The 21979-nt window shown below is 39.7% G+C and overlaps 1 protein-coding gene across 8 annotated transcripts; it reads left to right on the forward strand.

Moving 5' to 3' along the window:
* The first annotated feature begins 974 nt into the window (after positions 1 to 974).
* PFKFB2 (6-phosphofructo-2-kinase/fructose-2,6-biphosphatase 2) lies at positions 975 to 21356 on the forward strand. Of its 8 annotated transcripts, none has more exons than XM_085300406.1 (15): positions 975 to 1095; positions 1255 to 1351; positions 1966 to 2032; positions 2183 to 2257; positions 2702 to 2758; positions 3592 to 3716; positions 4105 to 4312; positions 4546 to 4692; positions 5693 to 5797; positions 6451 to 6580; positions 7910 to 7972; positions 8397 to 8467; positions 10565 to 10744; positions 12982 to 13041; positions 13994 to 16652. In XM_085300406.1, the coding sequence occupies exons 1-15, from the start codon at positions 984 to 986 to the stop codon at positions 14015 to 14017; spliced, it is 1521 nt and encodes a 506-aa protein (XP_085156532.1). In that variant the 5' UTR covers positions 975 to 983; the 3' UTR covers positions 14018 to 16652. The 8 variants fall into 8 exon arrangements, with proteins under 8 accessions (XP_085156532.1, XP_085156530.1, XP_085156525.1 ...); XM_085300404.1 differs by lacking the exon at positions 13994 to 16652 and adding an exon at positions 17230 to 21356 and having other exon boundaries at positions 976 to 1095; positions 10565 to 10759; positions 13019 to 13041; XM_085300399.1 differs by lacking the exon at positions 13994 to 16652 and adding an exon at positions 17230 to 21356 and having other exon boundaries at positions 976 to 1095.
* Positions 21357 to 21979: the final 623 nt, after the last annotated feature.

The raw sequence follows: 21979 nt of genomic DNA on the forward strand, positions 1-21979 counted from the left end.
GCTGTGAGTACCCGCCGCCGGGCCCCGCAGCCCCTTCCCCGGCCTCCCCCACCCCCCGCGGCTTACCTCAGCAGAAGCGGCGGGGCGGGAAATAATACATACCCGTAAAAATTATATTTAACATCTTTTTTAAGAAAATGTATATTTTTATTATTGTACCTGTATTTTAATTATACGTATGTATATATGTGTATATATATTTTTATATGTGTGTGTATATGTGTATATACGTATATATATACACACACATACTTTTTATTGGGATAATGCTGCTTGTGCTCCTGCTACTTAAAAAAAAGCGTCGTTTTCCTCAAAAAAAGAGTCACTCCACTCCTTGCCGCCGGGTTGGTGTCGTGCGCAGGGTGGCGGCTGCCCCCGGAGAGGAGGGTGCCCGCGATGCCKGCGCGGTGCTGAGTGCGCGGTGATCCTTATCTTCACACTGCTTTTTTTGTGTAAAAGTGCCTTTTTTTTCCCACTTTTTCCCCTCCCCTTCTAATCCAGTTGATATTGTATTGCTTAAACGCTCTTGTTTTRTTTTTCTTCTTGCCCTTGCACCTGACTTCTTGAATCGCACGTCTTTACTGTTGGTTCCCCCCATCCCCCAGCAAGACCTGCCTCTTTCAAGTCAGGATTTGTGAATTTGCTGCCTGTTTTTACYGAGGCCATGGCATTAACAACATTTTTCTTTCACCGTTGACAGCTCCTAGTTTGTGAACATTTTCAGTGATAAAAGACGTGTGCTGGTCACGGCAGTGMCGGTTTCTGGTCTGCTTCGTTAGCCAGCACCTGGGAGACCACGGAGTGATCCAGCGGTCGCTGGCAGCAATTAGACGTCTAATTAGACGTGGCGGYGCGACGAGTCCGTTGTGCACAGCGGCTGTTTGTGCTTGGTGGATGGGGCAGAGCCGTGTCGTGGCTGGGTTTGGGCTCGGGCTGCTCTGTGCTCTCTGACGGACCCTCTTTCTGCAGCTTGGGCTTCCTATATGACCAATTCTCCTACTCTGATCGTGATGATTGGGCTGCCTGCGCGAGGCAAGACTTACATGTCCAAGAAGCTGACGCGCTACCTCAACTGGATCGGAGTGCCCACCAAAGGTGCGTGTGAGGTCCTGCGCTCGCCATCGAGCATCAGTGCCCGGCTTGGGGGGGCGGGTGGCGAGACAGGGATCTGAATCTGCTCTTTGCCAAGAATGAAGCAAAATTTGCCTATGAAATACCATCAGTCTCATTTGTTTGTTTRTTTTATATGTGAAGTATTTAATTTAGGAGTTTATCGCCGTGAGGCAGTGAAGTCTTACAAGTCCTATGATTTCTTCAGGCATGATAACAAAGAAGCCATGGAAATTCGGAAGTAAGTTGGCAGCRGAGAGCCTGACTGGTCATCCGCAGTCTGATTATTCTAATGTTTTTGCGGCATGTATATCTGAGCAGCACAAATAACATATAATATCCACAAGTAACAATGRGAATAGATACTGCAGTCCATTCAGTAATCCTGCCAAATGGTCTGTGCATGGGGAKGCCTTTACTTCATGAGAAACCAGATGGCACAAAGAGCAAAGACTCTGAATGCCCAAGGATGAATAAAATGTAGAGTAGGTTAGATACAATTTGCTTATGATCCTATTAACTGGCCAGGTAGGAGGCCTAGGGTCAATTTTCTGCTCTCAAAATCTTCTTGTGTTAGTATGAGGGCACCCAAAATGAGGACTCTGCAAAGAATCTCTGACTACAGAAGTGATAAAAGTGCTCTTAGAACAATGACAAGAGCATGGAAAATGGGAATTTTAACAGGACTCAGCCCTGCTGTGCCTCCAACACTGTTGAAAAAATGTGGGTGTGCCCCATAGGAGCAGAGAGAGAGAAGATACTTAAATCTTTCCCCATATTAGTGCCAGAGCAGTGATTCAGAAGACTTGGAATCTGAATATATCARCTGTAACAAGATGTGTTTTTCTCCTGCAGACGGTGTGCCTTAGTGGCTCTAGAAGATGTGAAAACTTATCTCATGGAGGAGTGCGGCCAGATAGCTGTAAGACRTTTCTGGACTAAACCTATGGTGGTTTCACATCTGATTTCCTCAAAGCTGTCCAGGGGATTTTGTTCCCTGACTGTAATATTTGGGGCTGATTTAAAAGCCTTAGATAAAATTGCTTATTACTACTTACTTACTTTCTGGTAGGTGTTTGATGCAACCAACACAACTCGAGAAAGGCGGGATCTGATCTTAAATTTTGCTAAAGAAAATGCTTTTAAGGTAATGTTCTTGTATTTAATTTGTAACCAGAAATGGTGTACTGAGTTTCCCTGGAGTATTTCCCTTGTTCACCAAACTTTGGTTTGGTGCATGTGGTAACAGATTTGGGCTGTTACCCCTGTAAAATTTAGTTCCTGTGCTTTGGAAATTGCCTTTGATTTCAACCAAAAGCACTTAATTTGCAAGGGACATGAGGAACACTGGATGTTTTTCTAAGCAGACTGGTAACAGTCATTAGCTGCACTGAAAGTAGGGGAAAAATTGGTTTTGAGGCAAAGCAGAGTGAACTAAATTCATCCCCAGGGTAATTCTGTGTGTTGTTGTTGTTTTGTTTTATTGGAGAGCTATGTTGACATTACTGTTCTTGAGTAGTAACTCTTGATTTTTTTGATTCAAGATAGAGGTCTTGATTCTGTGAAATATGTTTAATTGCTTCCTCTGTAGGTGTTTTTTGTGGAGTCTGTTTGTGACGATCCAGAAGTCATTGCTGCCAATATCCTGGTAGGTGATGCATTTTCCAGGTTCAGCTGACAGTATCCTGCTGTAAGAGATTTTTTTATTTTATTTTATTATTGTTATTATTTTGATGTGGAAGTTCACCAACTACTATAACTTACTGGAACATCTGCAGGTTGTTGGTGGTAGAGATATGCCTAGCTCCAGGGAAGTTTGAATCCCAGTCTGAGCTTTACCGCATGTGTCCGTTATGTTTATGTTAGGCTATTCTCTCTCTCTCTGTTAGAAATTTCCCCACTTCTGGTGGGGCATGGCCAGGCATGGTTGTAGTGTCCAACCTTGTCAGCTTGGTGGCCTTCCTGCAAAGGAAAACCATAGGCCAAAGTTCTGTACTTGTCACCTTGCTATTATAGTCCTGTGTGAAGCACAGGGAAAAGAGTATCCATTTCTAACAATGTGTGCAGTCTAGTGTGCATAAGAGCCTTGTTCTTATGTTTCACCTAGAATATAAGCAGTTAATATTGGTATGCTTACAAAAACCAAAGGTGCAGTTATTTATGTATGAACTTGGAAATGAAATGAAGCCATGAAATGTTTGACCTTGAAGCAYGAATCTATTGTCATGGTAAAGATATGCAGTAAGTGTCTTGCAGGGCAAAAATAAAAGGCAAGTCAGCTGTGTTTGTACTGGGGGCCAAGTGCCACAGCCTGCCATTTAGAATTGCCTTTTGTTTCCTTGCCAGGAGCAGGTTTTTCACAGGGCAGTGTTAAACAATGTTTTTTTTGTTTCAAAACAGAAGAATAGCATTATTCAGCATTGCTTTTGCTCCATGTAAAGTTTGCTTAACTTTTACAAAGTGTCACTGTCTGTTGCTCAGGAAGTGAAAGTCTCCAGCCCGGACTACCCAGAGAGAAACAGGGAGAACGTGATGGACGATTTCCTGAAGAGGATAGAGTGCTACAAAGTTACTTACCAGCCTCTTGATCCTGATGAGTATGACAGGTAAAAAGCAACATCCTACAGCTTATTTTGTCCTTGCTTATGCATTTGTGCGCAGGAGTGCTGCTTTGCTTTATCACTTTTGTTCTCTGGCTCGCGATGCTGTAATGCTTGTGCTGAAGCCTCTGCTTTCCCAAAGTGAGATTGCTCATGGGAAGATGATACCCTCAGGTGCCAAATGATTTGAAAGGATTTTTCGCCAGTGTATTGCAGTGTAATATAACTCCTTGCTTAAACACAGCAGTTCAGTGTCTTCTCTGACTGCTGAAGCTACCAAGAGGTAGTGCTGATGCCTTTATTACAGGATAAATAGCTAGATTACACCCGCATATGCCCATGTTTCATTTTTAAAACCAGTCGTGTGGGTGTTCTTATTTTATGTTGACTCCAGAGATCTTTCCTTCATTAAAGTGATCAATGTGGGACAGCGGTTCCTAGTAAACAGAGTCCAAGATTACATCCAGAGTAAAATCGTCTATTACCTAATGAACATTCATGTCCAGCCACGTACCATCTACCTTTGCCGACATGGTGAGAGTGAATATAATCTTGTTGGCAAGATTGGTGGGGATTCTGGTCTATCACCACGTGGGAAGCAGGTATGTTTTTGGCAAGAGCCAGATTGCTGTATTTTTCAAGTGTCATGTGAACACAGTCAGAACCTGGCTTTGCAGCTGACTCTTTGTGAGAGTGTGTAGGTATAGTCCTGTGGAGTTTGTTCTGGTCACAACAAAGAGATCGGCCAGCCTCTYGATCAGAACTATTAAAATAATGCTTTTTAATCATAGCAGTTACTCCTGCTATCTCCTAACCTCCTCTTAACTTTTTCTAGTTTTCTCAGGCTCTTAAGAAGTTCATTGAAGAGCAGGAAATTGTTGATCTGAAGGTTTGGACAAGCCAGCTGAAAAGGACAATTCAGACAGCTGAGTCTTTGGGGGTCACTTACGAGCAATGGAAGATCCTGAATGAGATTGATGCTGTGAGTAAGGAGACTGGAGGGGGAGAATGACTCAGAAATACAGACTAACTGACGTCTGAGTTTTCTAGATTAAAATAAAAATTTAAAACAAATTCACTGTAATAAACTTAACTATTTCCTGATCATCAGTCAGGCCTTAATCATATATATGTATAATGCACTCCAGTTGTCATTGTCATGAGGTACAGAATAACTTCATATGGACCTGAAAATATCTATAACTTACAGACCTTGCCGTAGACATGTCCAACTTTTATTAAAATAGAAAATCAGCACTCAGGATCCCAGGCACTTGCAGCACCTGACAGTAGTACGGACCTTGTAGATGAACAAAGGTTAACGCTCCCACAGTAACTCTTTCAGACAAAAGAAATTTTAAGATTGTTGCTGTGGAAGTGATTGCTTGTTTTCATCCCTTTCCCGTTTTGGGAAAAAACCACAAATACCATGGCCCTGAAATGTAAACATGTTAAATTATAAACAAGAAAACAGCAGTAATAATTTATAGGGGAACATCTGCTAGTTTTCCTGGGTGATTTCATTGGCATTTCCAGCTCGCTCAAATGATTCATGCTGTGCTCTCAAACTGATTGCTTTACTTTTTGGCACCTTGTTTTGAAGTCAGGGGAACAGGTTTCATCTGATCTCCAAAAAATCTCACTGAACAGTTCCTTGTCTTAGTGAGGCTCAGCTAGTTGATTGAGATATGGGATCTCTCTCTCTTTCGGCTGTGGGGTTTGGCTGCATCTTGAGATATTAGTATTTGCTTACACTGCAGATAGGTTGAAAAGTGCAGGTAGTTCATCCTTTTCAAACCAGCCTGGGTGTAAGGTGATACAAAAGTTCTGGTGCTCAAATTCCATGTGGCTATGTCAGTTATGATACTTTTGTCACATAAGTAAAGGGATTACTGATCTTAACCGCTTGTATTTTTTTTCCTGTTGCATTATCTTGTGTCTGTTGAAATGAACTTTGTTGTAACAAGCTCCACTTCCTTCAGGGGGTATGTGAAGAAATGACTTATGCAGAAATTGAAGCCAAGTATCCAGATGAATTTGCCTTGAGGGATCAAGAGAAGTATCTTTATCGCTATCCTGGAGGAGAGGTGAAGATGCTTAGACATAATAATAAAACATAATATATGTAGGACAAATACAGGATGTGTAGAATTGAAGGTTTTTAAATGATTTTTAACTTAATTCTTCCCAAAAGTTATTTGAGAAATTAYTGAAAATATTAGGAACCTCAGTTGAGTTTTAGATGAAAAGTATGTTGATTTCCTTTATAGTCCTGTGTAAATGATACCACTCAATCATCATAATAGGGGCACCTTATGACTCCCTTGAAACTTTCTTCTAATACAGAGGAGTTTCTGCATGGATCTCATCACTTGGCTGAGGCTGGACTTGTCACTGTGATAAACAGTCTTGGGAAGAAAATGGTTGTGGGTGGGGTATGGCGTCATTTCTGGTTTTACTTCACAAATCCTTTTAAATATATAGGTTAGTATTTTACTTGTTTTTCTCACTGCATTCATTAAAAGTTGAGTAATCTGAATCTTCCTGTAATCTGAGGTTTGCCAAAATGACGTTTTACCTAGTGCTGTTTGTTTTGCTTTTCCTGTATTTACTGAATCATCCATGACTTCTGCATTTTAATAACTGACATTTTCCTGCATGTGCTGTTGTGTTAAGTGCTACTTCTGTTTTGAGACTCTGTTTATAAACCCTTGAAAAATTGCTATGTTTTGTTTTCCAGTCCTACCAGGACTTGGTACAGCGTCTGGAGCCGGTAATTATGGAGCTAGAACGTCAGGGCAATGTCCTTGTTATCTGCCACCAGGCAGTTATGAGGTGCCTGTTGGCTTATTTTCTTGACAAGAGTGCAGGTATGAAAATAAACACATGATGTTAGGAGCTGGTTTATTTTTGCTTCTTATATAGAATTTTCGGGAGGGTAGCTTGTAATTACTGTTTTGATTTTTGTGAAGGAGAAGCTGTTTTAAACACCCCCTCCACCCCAAACTGGACTTGAACCATTGTATATCAGCAGTATGTGGTGCTTTGCGAGAAGCTCTCTTTCCATGGTCACTGAAATGCAGTGGAAAAAAGACAGTTCAAGTCCTTTCCAAACATAGCCTGCTGCTTTTCCGCACAACTGTTGTTTCTGGCACTGTTTCAACTAGTAGCGTTTACATAGTCTTTGTAGGATTTCCCCCCCCCCCTTTTTTTATTTAAAGGAAAACATTTTCTGATGCGCCAGTAGTCAGTGAAGATTGTGAGGGTTGGTGATTGGCCTGCGCATTTGAGAAATGCAWCTATTGGATGGTATACTGTACTGGAAATTAGTTCTTTCATCTGTTGCAAYGTTAATTTTTAGTGAGCCTCGTAATTACTTTTTGGTTCAATTCATCCTTAATTTGCAAATAGCAATATTTGCTGGTTKGCATGGAGTTACAGCTATTCATAGGCTCATATATTGTGGAAACAGTACTGTTAAAGGTTATTCAGAGAAAGAAAATGATCAGCCAGCCTAATTGCCAGAATCCAAGGCAAAATCAAAATATTATTTGGGGATATTGAAAACCAGCTAAATAAAAGAAATTTGTCTATGATCTTAATGATCTAYAAAGCAGATAGCTAAATAACTCCAAGTGCTTGGGTTCTTGTAGCACTTTGCTGCTAGATTTCTTTTTTTTTTTTCTCATAGGTGTGCTGTTAGAGCTACTTCCTCTGGATGGCACTGTACAATAAAAATAAAGTATACACTTGTTCAGACAGCTGCTTGCCCTGGGATGGGTGCTGGCCCTAAGGGATGAAAATCCATGTCCTGTTGAAGTTGGGAAGGGTTAGCTACAGCTTGTAGTTTAGGGGTGGAGGTAGATGGTGGTCCCTAGGAGCCTGTAACATCTACAGCAGGCATCTGTAGTCACTGAGAGGATGCAAATAGGATACTGGGCAATGAGCTTGTATATATGAAATTAAATATTTGTTATTTAGAATATGTAGACCCTAGTCATGCCAGGAATTAACCCACTTGTCAACTTTAAGCACGTGATGCATCTGTTTGAACTTGATGAAACTACTTGGGGACTAAGTTCGATCTGTGGCTTAGACCATAGCAGAATCTAGTCAAAGTTTAGTCCTACACCTTTCCAGTAATTTTCTGTGCTCTCCTGRTTGCATGCCGTGTTTAACTCCCCCTGGTTTTGTCCTAGATGAATTACCATATCTGAGGTGCCCCCTTCATACCATTTTCAAACTCACTCCAGTTGCATATGGTAAATATTTTCTTTTTCTGGTTCATGTGAGTGTGTATGAATCTGATGGGCAAGTTTGTGTCTATGTGCAGAAGCAAAAGGATTCKCTGTAAATAATTTAAGTAATATTTTTAGTGTTACGAAAAGATACTGACTAGTGGGAGTTTTTTGAGGGGACAAGGGAGAGGTAAACATGACTTCTGATTTATGTGTACATGAGTGTTCTTCCATGGCTTCTTTTTTAAATAAATGACACTTCTCTGTGAGTTTTATTTGTTGATGTAGATGCTTGTGTTGGTTGTTGGTTTATTTATGAATTTAATTTTTTAAAACTAAACAGATTTATTTCTGCTCACCTCGTGCTGATTTTGACAGTTTTTTTTAATAATTGATTATAAAATAAAATGCATTTCTTCCCATAACTTTGTCATTCTTTTTGGTAAAGGTTGTAAAGTGGAAACAATTACCCTGAATGTTGAAGCAGTAAACACCCACCGCGACAAACCTTTGAATTCAGTAAGTCCTTGTACCGAATTCTGGCTTTCAGTTCAGACTATTTAAAAATCTTTGTCTTCTTCAAAAATAAGTAAAACACTAAATCGCTATGGGTTGTTAAAAGTCTGTTAGAAATGCTGACTTCTTTCAAGTGACCACAAAGATATACTTCAGAAATATAATTCCCCAAAGTAAAGCTAATCATATGTAGAATTTATCAGATACTTAATTTGCTTCCAAAACCAACAGGATACGCTTTAAATAATTAATTAATTAATTAATTGTCAAACTGAGTCATTTTCATTAGGGCACATGTTTTAAATTCAAGGTCTTGTTCTCATTTTTTTAATGAAGTATTTGTTGCTGATGCTTATTATTTGTATTAGCAATGTAATAATTTCAAGAAGACATGTTAAAATATTAGAAGTGAWTTTTTTCTCATAATTTTTGTGAACTTTCTCTTGTTTATGGAGTCMTAAGTACCATTAGGCAGGGCTTTGAGGCTACTCAAGTCCTTCAGGTATGTTTTTTTTCCTTTGTAKCTTTTATCAGTGTTTGTAATCAACAGGACAAGGTTATTGCTGTATCAGTGTTTTATGTAGAAAGTTAAAAGTACAAGACTCATTTGTTAATTCTGCAGAAGGACATAATTAAGTTGTTTGTAGTTACCTGAGAGAACTAGAGATCTTTTACCTTTACCCTTGTCTCTTCAGACTTTTTTTAAACGTGTATTCTGTGCAAAGACCTGGGTGAAACTGAACAACCTGTCAAAATTTAGGGAGCAGAAGTAGTTTTGGGTCAAATTTATCACACTTACACTATGAATTTTCTTACAATAATAGTCTAGTGTAATGCYTCTAGTCACCAAAATCAATAACGTAGTTTTATTTATAAAGTCTTGTCTCCTTGATTACTTACTTAAACATTCAGCCCTCTACCTTGTTCAGTAAAGCACATAAGTATGCACTTAATCTGTAGAAGTTGCTATTATTTTAAATGCTCACCTTTACAAACATAGTTTTGTTTTGTTTTGCAGGGATAAATCTTGCATAGCAACTGCAGGCATCAGGGGATGCTGTTTAGCAATTGCCTGCAGTTAGGCTCCCCCAATTAAAGGCCATGAACCATACTTATACTRTGTTAGCTTACAGTAAATCCAATGTAAATGCGTCACATTAAGTTTTTCAGGTACATTTAATCTTTTAGCTACCTTTCATCTTTGTAGGAGGTTTTATAAAAAGAGCTCCAAAGGTGAAAAGAATTCTTTGCTAATTGCTTCTGATAGTTACTTTTGCATCCTAGCTTGAGGAAGACAGCACTAATAGCCCCATATGCCAACAGAATAGTAAACAACAGATGGGAAAATCTGCATATGGGGTGATGGGCTTGCAGAGCTAAAAACTGACTGGCCACAAAATGTTAAATGAAGATATTCAGCAAAAGTTTTGTGACTGGTACTGTTTCTAGTTAAGGCATTTATTGCTTTGCTGCTTCTATATGATTCCTATGTTGAAATCATTAATGCTTGCTTGGAGAAGTTAGAAGCAGTTTCTGTTATTCTTTGCTTACTTGGGCAACACACAGCTGCTTTGAAAATAAATACAAATATGGGAAAGTTTACTATCTGATTATTTACAAATTCCTTGTAGAAATAAGTAAGCAAAAATCCTARAGGGAATTAAAACTGCTAAAAATGCACTCTTCTCAGTGCACTCTCTAAGCTAGATTATCCAATAAATTAGGTCATTTCCCATTACTTGCTATATACCCTGCCGGGCATACCACTCTGGACRGTTTTGGGGAGGTGGTGGTTTAGTTCTGCAGTTGATGGTGTAGTGCTGCCACTACCCTGAAGGTTAGCATGAAATTGGACTCTTGGAACAAAGTTTATGAGGGGTTTTGCTGACACCCATAGCCTCTTCTGGCCCTGCATATAGAGGATTCAGTCTCTAGACTTTTATGAGCTTTGGTTTGATGCCTGTTGGTCTGGATTCAATCCAGGCCTCAGGTCTGCGAGTTATGRCAGGTGGAAGATCTCAGAAATATGCTGGTATACAATATGATTTTATAATGTGGTTCCATTTTTTATTCCTTGTGATATCCTCCATTTTCAATCAGAACAACCTTCCAAAGAGCCAAACCCCTGTAAGGATGAGAAGAAACAGCTTTACACCGCTGGCCAGTGTGGACACAGTAAAGCGCCCAAGAAATCACAGTGTTGGGAGCAAGCCTCTCAATCTGCTGGGGTCTTTCCTATTTCCGGAAGCTCAAGATGGGGCAGATCAGCCACGGCTGCAAGTCAGTGCCTGAGTGGTAACTTGCTATGCTCTCTCTTCCCGTGGCCACTCCCCACTAACCGTTAGCATCACTCACCCACAGTTGCCAGTGGTCCTGTTTGAATACAAGCAGATCTCCCCCCCTTAGTGTCTTTCACACTATCCCTGTTCCCACTGGAAGATCATTCCAGATTACAGACTCCATGGTGGTGCCAGAGGCTTAAGAAATTAGGCTCCATGCAGGTGAGTTTCCCTCAGGATAACAGGGTTTCCTGGTAGGCTGCTTAATTCTAACTAATATACTACTTTCCAAACAGAACTTAGTTGGAAAGAGTTATAGATATTCTGCTTGTCCAAATTCTGTAAAATCAGTGCAGCCAAGAGTTCTTGTAGCCCTAATGCAACTAGTTAGGAAATCTTTGTGTTCATAATTTTGTTGGTGCTCCTTTTTACAGATCCTGATGTCAGTAACTTGTTGAACAAAATTAATTTGGACTCCTGGCGTTTGGGTTAAAATGCTTTGTTTTTGACACTTGATGTTTCTGTTGGCTTAAATGCACATAGATCCTCATCATTTTTGTTTGTGAAGACCCACTTGCTTGTATGAAAAATCAGAAGCTTTTCTGGGCCTGGTTTCTCCTCTCAGCCGCTTCTTTCAAGAGTTGTGCTGAGGAGCCTATCACTTCTAGCAGAGCAAGCTGCTGACTGCTCTGTTTCCCAAAGTTAAAAGAGATGCTTCTTCTTTTGCTTGCTGACTATTGCAAAGGAAAGACCGTAGACAGAGCTGGCTCTACATTCCTTTCTATCACATGAGACAGATAGGAGTCATGCAAGGGAATTAGAGGTGGTCTGGCTATGTTCCTTGTGCATTTAGTTCCTCTCTTTAGAGACAGCTGTCATTATGAAAGCAATTCTTTCCAGCACTCGGGGTTTGCAACCGATTTGCCCTAYGCTTGATGGAAGCCACTGTAGCAGGAAGGAGTAGTAGAAAACCTCATTTTGGACTTTCAGACTGTGTTCCTTATTGGCAGCATCAGGACAACTTAGTGCAGTGAAAATCTTCCCTTTAGTAGGGCAGCCTGGTATGGTTCTTTTGTAAGGGGTTTTATTTATTTATTTWTTTAATCACCGTGGAGAATAATAGTTTTAATCTTGGACGTTTTACAGCTTAATATTTCTCAAGCTATATAAAAAGCCCTACTTTTCCTTTTCTCTTTCTTCCTGTTATCAGGTTAAGTGGTCAGACAATAAAAGAAGGGACCATGATGCAGAGGTGGATGTTGCTGCTGTATTCATGTTTGGTAAAGATGAGCCTGAAGCCTAGACATCTTCAAAATCCCGGGCCTTCAGTAGGAACTAAGTCGTAGTCAGGGCTTCTGACATTTGCATTAGGTGCGAGTTTGGCCCATAACTGTTATTTAGTATATGAARAGTCATAGATGGAGAGGAGCGTAACCGTGGGAAGTCCCGAGTGCTCTTAATTTGCTTGGCAGTAAGCTCTCAAGAGGTCATTAGTCCAACCTGTAGTCAGGACTATGTATCTATACACARCCTGCTAGGAAGCTAGGCCCAAAGTTTGGCCTTTATTTAAACAAAGTAAATTCACAAAACTTAATGTTACTATATTGAGGGAGGGGAGAGTTAGAAATATTTTTTTCCCCTTTAAAAGTTTCTGTTTGTTCATGAGCATTCACTAGGCATATTTTCAACCCCAGAACTGCAGAAAAGAGTTGGTCTACAGTGTAAGGCCAGTAAGTGCAGAGAGGAAGTTTGTGTGCTGGCTCTATGTGCATGCTGAGCGTTTACACTTTCAGCTTTTTAAACTTTCATTAAAAAATCGGGTCCTTTGGTTTTCCAAATTGTACAGCCTCAAAATGGAGATCCCCTGCTCTTACCCAAACTACTCGCTGTAATTCTAACCTTTGTAATATTAATGTTTTAGCGTTTAAAACGTTGAAACTTAGGAGCGTTTAAAAATTGTCTCTTGCTGAGTCAGTGTGGACAGTAGTGAAGCGTGCCATTTTGAAAATTCTCACCTGAATGGAGCCATTTAGATGAGTGTGCCGTGCAGAAGTTGGCYGTGTGACTGAAAGTCACTAGTGCCTTAGTGTGAAATTTTCATGACTTGTATCAGCTGCTATTCTGATACAAGCCTGCAGCGATCACTCCCTAGTGTGAAATCTTTGGGGTTGTTTCACTTCTTTCCCCATTTGCTTCAGTATTTTTACTTTTATTTTTAAATCTTCGTTAAAAATGCAGTATGAGCTATCTTGTGCTGTTTCTTTTTCCTTTGCAGCCTCAAGTGGGAAATGCTTGCCTGTGAGTACCACTGAATACAGCTTGTATGTACTTTSTCTGTTCTGTTTTACTAAGTAGGAATTCTCTTGGTTAAAGTTGCATGGAAAGCCCTTTGGGGAAGACAGATTAATGCATGGAGCAGAGGACAGTCTTCTGCTGTATAATAATCCTGTCATTAAGAGGGTCCTTAATGGGTGAGGAATCTTTTACAAGGACCAAGGCCCATTCTTGGACTTACCGATGCATCGTATTTGTGTGGGCTGTTTGTGAAAGAGTGCATTTCACCCCAAACTTGCACAGTCCCTGGACCAGAAGACTGACATCTGAAGCCTTAAATTCTCTCTTGGAATTAACTCTGACTTACTTAATAACTTCAGAGTTATACCATAGGATGTTACATTTGTATGTAGGGAAGGGACTGACGATTGTAATTTAAATCTGATCTTATGCCCAGTCCCCAACKGTGGTGAATAGAAGTAGCCTGCAGAGAGGTTTATGGAAGAATACAGCCTTCCATAGGACTTTAGAGTACTCTGCATTAGCACTACTAGACTGAGTAACTTAGCTCTTGTGCAGACTAGCTCTGAGTCCTGGATAAGTCTCCTACCTGCTTGGCCCTTCTCAGCCCCTAAAAGGGATATAGTGATGACATCTGTCACAGGGATTTTGCAAGGATCATTCAGTCACAGCCTGTATGAAAGTGCTGCTGTTTACGCTCAGTTTCCAGTGACTCGAAGAGAGTTATCAGACATTAGCACCTTGGAAGGAGGTTCTCAGAACCTTTCTGTATGGGGAGCATGTCTGGAAAGTGATTTTGTGRATGAGATTCGCTGAGTTAGTGGCAAGTGTCATCATGTCTCCTCACTGTCACATCCCACTGGAGGGCTATTTAGATGGTAGTAAAGAGTTTGAGATTGTGCCTTTCTCACATCCTACAAAGAGAACATTTAATTCTGATACCCCTTCTCTCTAGGGAGCCAGCAAGCATCACCTGTGAGACCTTGGTTTCTATGTCGGCCTCTGACTGAGGCAGTCAAATGAGAGGCTTTTGGTGTCCTGTACAGAGTGGCCAGGAAATTACCCTTGCTTCGTGATGCACCTGCGTTGCTCTCRAGCAACCCTGCTGGCCTTGAGGCCTGTTCCTGCTATGATGCCTGGGGCAATGGCTGTTGCAAATGTTAATGCAGCCCCTTGCTAAATGTGCTGCATTTCAACTTCTACAGTGTCTCAGTTTTGGAGCTCTTGTCTTGTAAAAGTGTGATGTTGCAATTTCAGAGATTTTATTGGTGGAAGTGACTATACTACACAGTATTTCACTATATTGATCTATGGAATGACTCTTAGCAGACGTGTGACTGATACATAGTTCCTGCAATATATTTGCTTCCTTGTCTGTGKTGTAGTGTGCTTGCTCCGCATGCATTGGTGATAACGTATCTAGGAAATCATAGGTTACTTTTTACCAGTGTGCTTTTTGTCCTGGAAGGCTTTGTGCATTTTATCTACTCTGATGTAAATGTTTATCTTTTGATAACCRTGGGGTGTGAGTGGAAGGTGTCCTGTGCCTGTCCAGCTGTTACAGAATGAAGTCTCCTTCCATTTAGGAATGATTAACTCCATGCCTGGAAAGCACTTCTGACATACAATGCTGTGTTGACTGCTGCGCTAAAGGGATGCTGTTGCCTAAGGGTATAATCTGAGATGGAACAAACTATTCACCTGTAAAGAGCACAGGTATCAGAGAAAGGTCTTCAGACTGTTCTCTGTGTGGGCTGCCAGAGATGAATCCTGAACTGAGTTTTTACTGGCAAAACGTTAAGCTCTGCTCCCGTGCTTGCCTCTGACTTGTGGCTGTGGGCAAATCACCTAACCTTYTGATGCTTTGGTTTCAGATTCAAAGGTAGAGCTGGATTTAATGTAAAAAAGTTAAAACAGTAGTTCATTCAGTTTAGGAAGATTAGGTTTCAATAGGGAAATTCCTATTATTTCACTCGGATGCAGAATGCAAAAAATCTGGAATGCTAAGACACAGGTCTTACAGCTTTAGGATATGACCAGCATCTCTTTTCAGGCGAGGGAGGATGCAACTTAATATTGAGATGATTGAAGTAAAATTTGTTTCCAAGTAACGTTCTTACGGGTCCGAGAAGCTTTTACTTCAATGTATTTGGCAACATGAAACTTCAAATTTTGAATTTCATTACACTTTGTTCTTGAAGTAAAGCTCTTCCAATGTTTTTTCAATACAACTCCACTCTTTTTCTACATAGCTAGTGTTTGTACACATTTCTTAAGATAAAAAACGATGTGATTGGTTCTAAATTCATGTGTCTTTTGGTCTCCTATTCTCTCCAATTTGTAGTAGTATTTTTAATAATGTTACAGAGAAGTTTTATTAAAATGACAGAGCAGTGTGACTTCTGCCAAAGCTGCAGCAGCGCACAAAATGTCAAGCTTGCGTATTGTTCTAGTGTACTTCATACATTAGGATGAGTGCTTYGGGCATTGTTGAGAAAGTTGTTATGCAAAAATAGCACATTTCTGCTGTGTTGACTACCTCCATAGGTTTCAGAGTCTTTAATGCTGAAAATGAGAGGGGGAAAAAGAGGAAGAATGTGGGATGGGGGAGCCTGTGTCATTGCTTGATAAGTAGTTGTTCCTGTATTGACTAACGTTAATTTAGAGTGAAGTCACAGAAAAGTTATCCCCAGGCTGAACAGCAAAGCCCTACTTACCCCTTCAGCTTTGCCTTTTTACTCTGAAGCTATATGTTTAGAAATGAATGTATATGCCAGCTTTGCAAATTTCCTTTTCTAAGTCTCCACTCAAGTATTTGTTTTTCCTCTATGTTTAAAAAAAATAAAATAAAAGTTCCTAGAAGGGTTTGCAGGTAAGCGAAGGGAACTTGGTTCAACTTGATTGCAGTACAAACTCCCTTCTCTTAGTGATGTTTTGCTTGAGAAAATATTGTACTGACGGTTACTGTAGATCAGTTCTATATCTGCTGGCCATTTGTCCCCCCTTTTTCTTTTTTTTTCCCCTTTATGCATCAAGGGAATTGTTGGGAAAGCTGTTTTCCAATTGTGATTTAAAAAATTAAATATATATGGTCTGAAAACTTTCTGAATGTTGGATTTTAAGTCTTGATGCCTACTGTTAACTGTCAGCAAATTGGTGTGTAAGTTGTTGTTTGTTTGTTGCAAAACAGTGATGGCTGTGTAACAAAACGACTTGCACATATTGATTTACATACCAGTTTGCGATCTCCAAAAATGCTGCAGCAGAGCAGAGTGGTGCTTAACATGTGCAGCTCAGATCCCTTTACAATGTTTTCTGTGCTTGGCTGTAAGACACTGAATGAACTATAGCTGCTTTAGAAAATCCTGACTGTCAAGACTTTAACTTGTAAGATTGTGCATCTATAAATATGTAGTTCACTTCTACTGATGTGAGTGCATTCTTGTTTATTTTCTGAGCATCAATGAGGCAAAGGAAAGAGTTTAATCACAAAATTGAGAGTACTTTGTGTGCTTAATGTGCAAAATGATTACTGTAATATTTCTTACATTGTGTCCTAAAAGTGTATTTTCCTGTGGACAAGATAAATAAAACTAAGTAACCTTGAGTAACAACTCTGCTTCATTATTGCCTGCCTTTCTATGAGATGCTCCAAAAAACCTTAATATAATTGGATTATAGTAAAACTCAAAGGTGGGGTCTTACAAGAGGTTAAAGTATGATGCAAGGTGTGAAACAGTTCAAAGTCCGTCTCCCAGGCAGGACTGCTGAGCTGAAGTAACACCTTGTGGTTCTGCTGTCTCGCCCTGGAAAGCAGTGGTGTGTGGGAATCTTAGAGTGGCAAGAGTGAGGGGACTGCCCTGGGATCCCAGTGTCTGATGAGAGGACGCAGAGGAGAGCTCTGTGGGACTGCCTACAAATAAGGATGCAAGATTTCAGCAAGAGATTACTTGTTCAGACCAGAAGTAAATAAATAAATAGTCAGGTTGTCATAGGCAAATTGTTAGTAGAACAGTTATATGAAATTGTTTGGGCTCTCCTCCAGCTGACTGCTGGGAAGTGACTCTTTTTGTCTGTCTTTAGCTGGTACTAAGCTGAGCTGTGCTGTCATGTGGATTTCAGTGGTTTATCATTTCTTGTTTTGTTTTTTTTTTCCATGTTATAATCTGTACAATTTATTTTTATTTGTAGAGGATGGCTGGTTTAACCATGTAGAGGTTTCTGGTTTCATCTTGAACATGGCTGAGATTTCCACAGATATCCTGATGGACAAAAAAATTTCCTCCTGGGACTTGCGTGCCTTCTGACTACTGGAACCAGCATGTTGCCTGGAGCTGCCGTCCTCAGACGTCTGGAAGCACAGTGAGCCATTTGGCACTTCGGCCAGTAATTTGAAATATATTTTAAAGCTTCTCTGATTCTTTTTTTTTTTCCTGTTTCTTTTTGAATGCTGAAATGTCTATCAGCAAGACTGAAGAAAATTTATTATGAAGATTTTAAAGTTGCTTTTAAAGTATGTGTGTCTGTGTATGTGCATGTGTTGTGCAGCAGGCCAGCGTGTGGTCTAATGTATTCTCATACTTCCTCGAGGAAAGTATATGCTGCTTGGTSCTGTGAACTTGTTCTGGAGTTTTAAAATAATTTCTGATGTGTCTCTTCCTGCTTAGCTGGAAAAAGTAATTGCAGTACTTTAGGACAAAATGGTCAAATTCATACTTGCTGAAGTAGCTTCTGTTTTGAAGATTAGTTCTCCTCAGACCTAATGTCCAGGTTTTTATTAATTCTTACYATCTTTCAAGTTCAAGCACAGTTAGTGTTATTTAACTATTGAAAGAGCTCCAGATATCATTTGATTCTGCTTTGATGACTTTTTTTTGATTTGAATCTCCAGATCTGAACATGTTCTTATATTTTGGGAAGGGTAAATCTAAATCTAGCATAACAAAAGGCACTAGGATCAGGTGGTCTTGTGAAACTTATCACACTGAGGAGCAAAAGGGAATAAAAGTGTATGTTATCCTGTAGTTACCAGTGCAGTTCAAATTTTGCTTTAGCTTTGTACTGTTTTAAGCCTCATCCTATCACTTGTTTTTCTATCTCTTACAACAGAAACTTGCCTCATTCTGTCCCTTACTGTGTCATATGAGTTTCTAGATTCTGTATTTACTGTTATATTCTACCTACCTTATCCAAAAACTCTGAAAATAAGTGTGGATGTATGTGCCTGCGTACTACTTTGTGAATAACTGCATCCATATGACTTAACTTGGTTTGTAGAAAAAAGTTGAGTAACATTCATTATGAAGAGTGTTTTCTGTTTTTCAAATTATTTTTGGTTTCAAAACTTATTGAGGAATGCAGTATGTGAATGAGTTGAAGAGAGAAAATACCTTTTACAATTGGGATCTCAATTTCTTTGCATTACAATGAAACAACATGCTGGAAAATCAGAACATAGTTTTCTGTTCAGTGTTTAGAAAGAGTAGAGCTATGCATTTATGATTTGTAAGAAGCAAATGATTTTTATGGCACTTATTAATGTACCAGATTTTATTTTTTATTGTTTTTTAACTTGGATATGAATGAACTGTGAAAGTTAGTGATATATAATGCTGCCTTTTGGATAATTTAAGCTGTTCTAGTGTATAGCACATAGATAGTGAAACATATCTGCAGCAAAGCCAGGGTGGTAAGCATTACTTAAATCCCCATACATTGGTGTGGGTTAAACAACACTCCAAATTTTATAGCTTTCTCCTATGAATCTTGTGTTTAGGTAAACTCCATTTTTTTCTCACTCCTACTATCCTCCTTGTAATAAAGGCAAAATTGTCAAACTTGGAATCCTAAAATTAAGTAAAGAAATGAGCATTTAGGTGCTTAAATGGGAAACAAGCTTTTATTAGGTGTTATACTTACTGTTTCCAGTAACTTCAGCAGGATTTATAGGATCCCCAGAATTTCTGGCGTCAAAATTGCTTATTTTAAATGTGTAAATAAATGTTGGACATACCTAAAGTAGGTGTGTATCCTTGAAAAATGTAGACCAGGACGTTTAAATAAAGAGCCTCTTTTTTGCCTTTGCTGCCAAGGAGCTTGCAGTCCAGAAGCTTGAGGTTTACTGTGGAGTTTTGAGAGCTGAAACTCAATTGTTTTAATCACTCTCAGTATTTTAACTCAGTAACACTGTAATAGAGGGCCACATCAATGGCCCAAGCACTAATCCCAACGTCTTAGGATCTAAGAGGAACTTAAATGGTATGTTGGTCTTTAATAAGTAGTTTACTACTTAATCTGTAGAGAGATGAAACTCACAGTCAGTGAGAAAATTTGATTTTTTTAAAAAATTAATTTTGTTCTGCAGGATCTCCTCACTGAAATGCAGGTTTGTTGCTGCTTCCTGCAAGGGTAGCATCATCAATTCTTTGTTTTTAAATTTTATAGTGCTTARAAATAAGCCAGGAAAAAGGGAAAGAGAAAATACTGTGAAGGAAGAGATTTATAGTCTATTGCGTAATAATATTTGCTGTCACTTTCCAGAGTAGTCCTGTAAATGCAAGAAATTGCACCTGGACAGAGTGGCTGCTTCTAGCAATAAATCCTCCTGCTATACAGGAAAGATGAATAGAAATGTACTGTARGATATTTATGCACAATATGCTGTAATAACTTTACACAATGCTAAGAAGTTAATTATATTTATGTCATTGAGTAGTTAATGGTTGTAACAAAATAAATATATTTCTACATGCCAGAATTCGTGAATGTAGCTGCTAATACATTGGCAGTCCTAACTCTTTAATCACTGCTAAAAATCCATTCTGTAACAGAAGTTTTGGATTGCTGAGGTCAGGTCCTATATTCTTATCTAGTAGCTACTTGCTTGGGCAGTAGTCTCCTAGGATGTGAGACAGAGCCTGTCGGCTGCATGTGCAGAAGTCAGAGTACATGCCTCTGTGCTTTAGTTAAAGCCTAAATACAGTTCTAGTCTCCTTTATTTTTAGCTTTCGAAAGGTCTAAATGTGTCTGTCAAGCAGAGCACTGGCAAATTTGTGGTGATCTCTGTCCTCTGCAGTGATCATATGCTCATTATGGTGATGCAGGTGAATAATAAATATGCCCGACATTAGTCTTGAGCTCTCCAGCCATTGATGGCTGGGAATGGGCAATGCCGGAGAGTGCACAAATCTCTCCAGCCTGAAACTCGMTAGCAAGTGTTTTGTGCCAGTTATTTCCCTGAAATCAGCTGACTTTCATGATTATTCACGCGAATACTCCAGAATAAATAAGGATTGCACAATTTTACCCAAATTTAAAGATTAGAAAAATGGCTTGCGCTTTCAGTTACTCCGGAGTTGTCTTCCTATGCTAAGCAGATACAGAGAGTGTTCAAAACACTCTAGCAGTTTGTGAAGAATTGTATTTATCTGTGTGCTAAGTGGCCTTGACTACTTCATTAGCGTTGCACCAGCAGGAGATTTCCCCTGACTTATCTTCATTCTTTTTTAGTTCCAGACAAGGCAGTGCATGCCGTCACATTTAGTAAATGCYGTCTGTCTGGCAGGACCATCCGTTAAGATGTGTACTGCTAAATTTGCATTCATGGAGTTGCAGTTCAGGCGTTGGCATGTCATCTTTAGATCTTGTTTTAACAAAAAAATGTCAGTGAAATCCTTTCAATCTCTGCTATTGAGGATGGGGAGAATTGAAATGTGAGGAAAAAGACTGAAAATAAAACCAGTCTGACTAGCTTGAAGTTGGGTATTCTTGCTGTGACATTACAGATGCTGTTTCTCTGTAACTCTTCCCCTTCCAGTCATCCCTGGCAGTTCTCAGTTTGTCCTCCTGTCCTCCTCTCTCCTGTCTTGTGACTGTTAATGATGTTAAGAGTTCAACAGAGCTGTTCCCAAGCCACAGAGCTGAGTACAGTAGCAACAACCTTGAGAGAGAGGTATGGCCTTCAGTACTTGCAGCGAGTACCTGTGTATGAAGGGGGCTGGAAGGTTCCTGYCCCGGATGATTGTGATGTGCATACCTACGTTGCGGTGGAGGAATGCTGCAGATGCCACCGCTGCTGTCTCTGTCCAGCTATTCTTTGCTCTCCATCAGGTAGTAAACACTGCTTATAAACTGCGTCTCTGTATTTAATATTTGTTAAGATGGATATTCTGGCTACTTTATGGACTACTGCTGTTTTGGGGGGTTTTTTAGGCTAGCTAATAGTATATGCAGACTTACCTTGCTGTATATTGTGTACTCTTGGCACTTACGCACAAATGTCATGTGAGTTTTTATTTGCAATAAAAAGATTAAAAATATCTTGTTTCCACTGTTGTTTTCCGTAGTGTTTACTATATCCATCTTTATGGTTACTGGCTTTGTAAGATAATTGTTTTTGAATCTGTGGGATCTATGGAAAGTATTTAGAGGAAGAGGGTCTATAATGGAGAACAGACTTGTCTGACTTCCAGGAGTTACAGGGATGGTTTGGAAATGACCAGTGCTATACCTCAGAACATCTTTTTCTTTGAAAAGAAAAAACCCAACAATAACAAAACCCCCMAAAACTTTCTAAAATGCATTTCAAGATAAGCAACCAGTCTTATGAATCTCTAGCTGTGATTTCCAGTATATGCAGCTGGAAACCAACTTTTACAGTTGTCTCTGAACTCCATTGTGCCCATCAGGCTAGGGTAGGAAGGTCTATGTGTACCTGTATGTTTGACTGGAAGGAGTTATGCAGAGTCAAGGAGATTGCTGAGGGGACTAACTAYGAGAAAGCGGCAATTTTGCAGACCTTATGAGTGCTTCATTGCTTTTCTTTGCTAGAGGAGTAGGGGCTCACCAGCCACAGCCTGAAGAGAAGTTGCAGAAACTTTGTGGATGTGATCAGTAAAAATGCCTTTATCTTGTTTACCCAACTGCAAACTGTGGGTTTAGA

This window comes from Rhea americana, unplaced genomic scaffold, assembly GCF_003343005.1.
Source record: "Rhea americana isolate MKP2758 unplaced genomic scaffold, rheAme1 scaffold_163, whole genome shotgun sequence".
Classification (NCBI taxonomy): Eukaryota; Metazoa; Chordata; class Aves; order Rheiformes; family Rheidae; genus Rhea; species Rhea americana.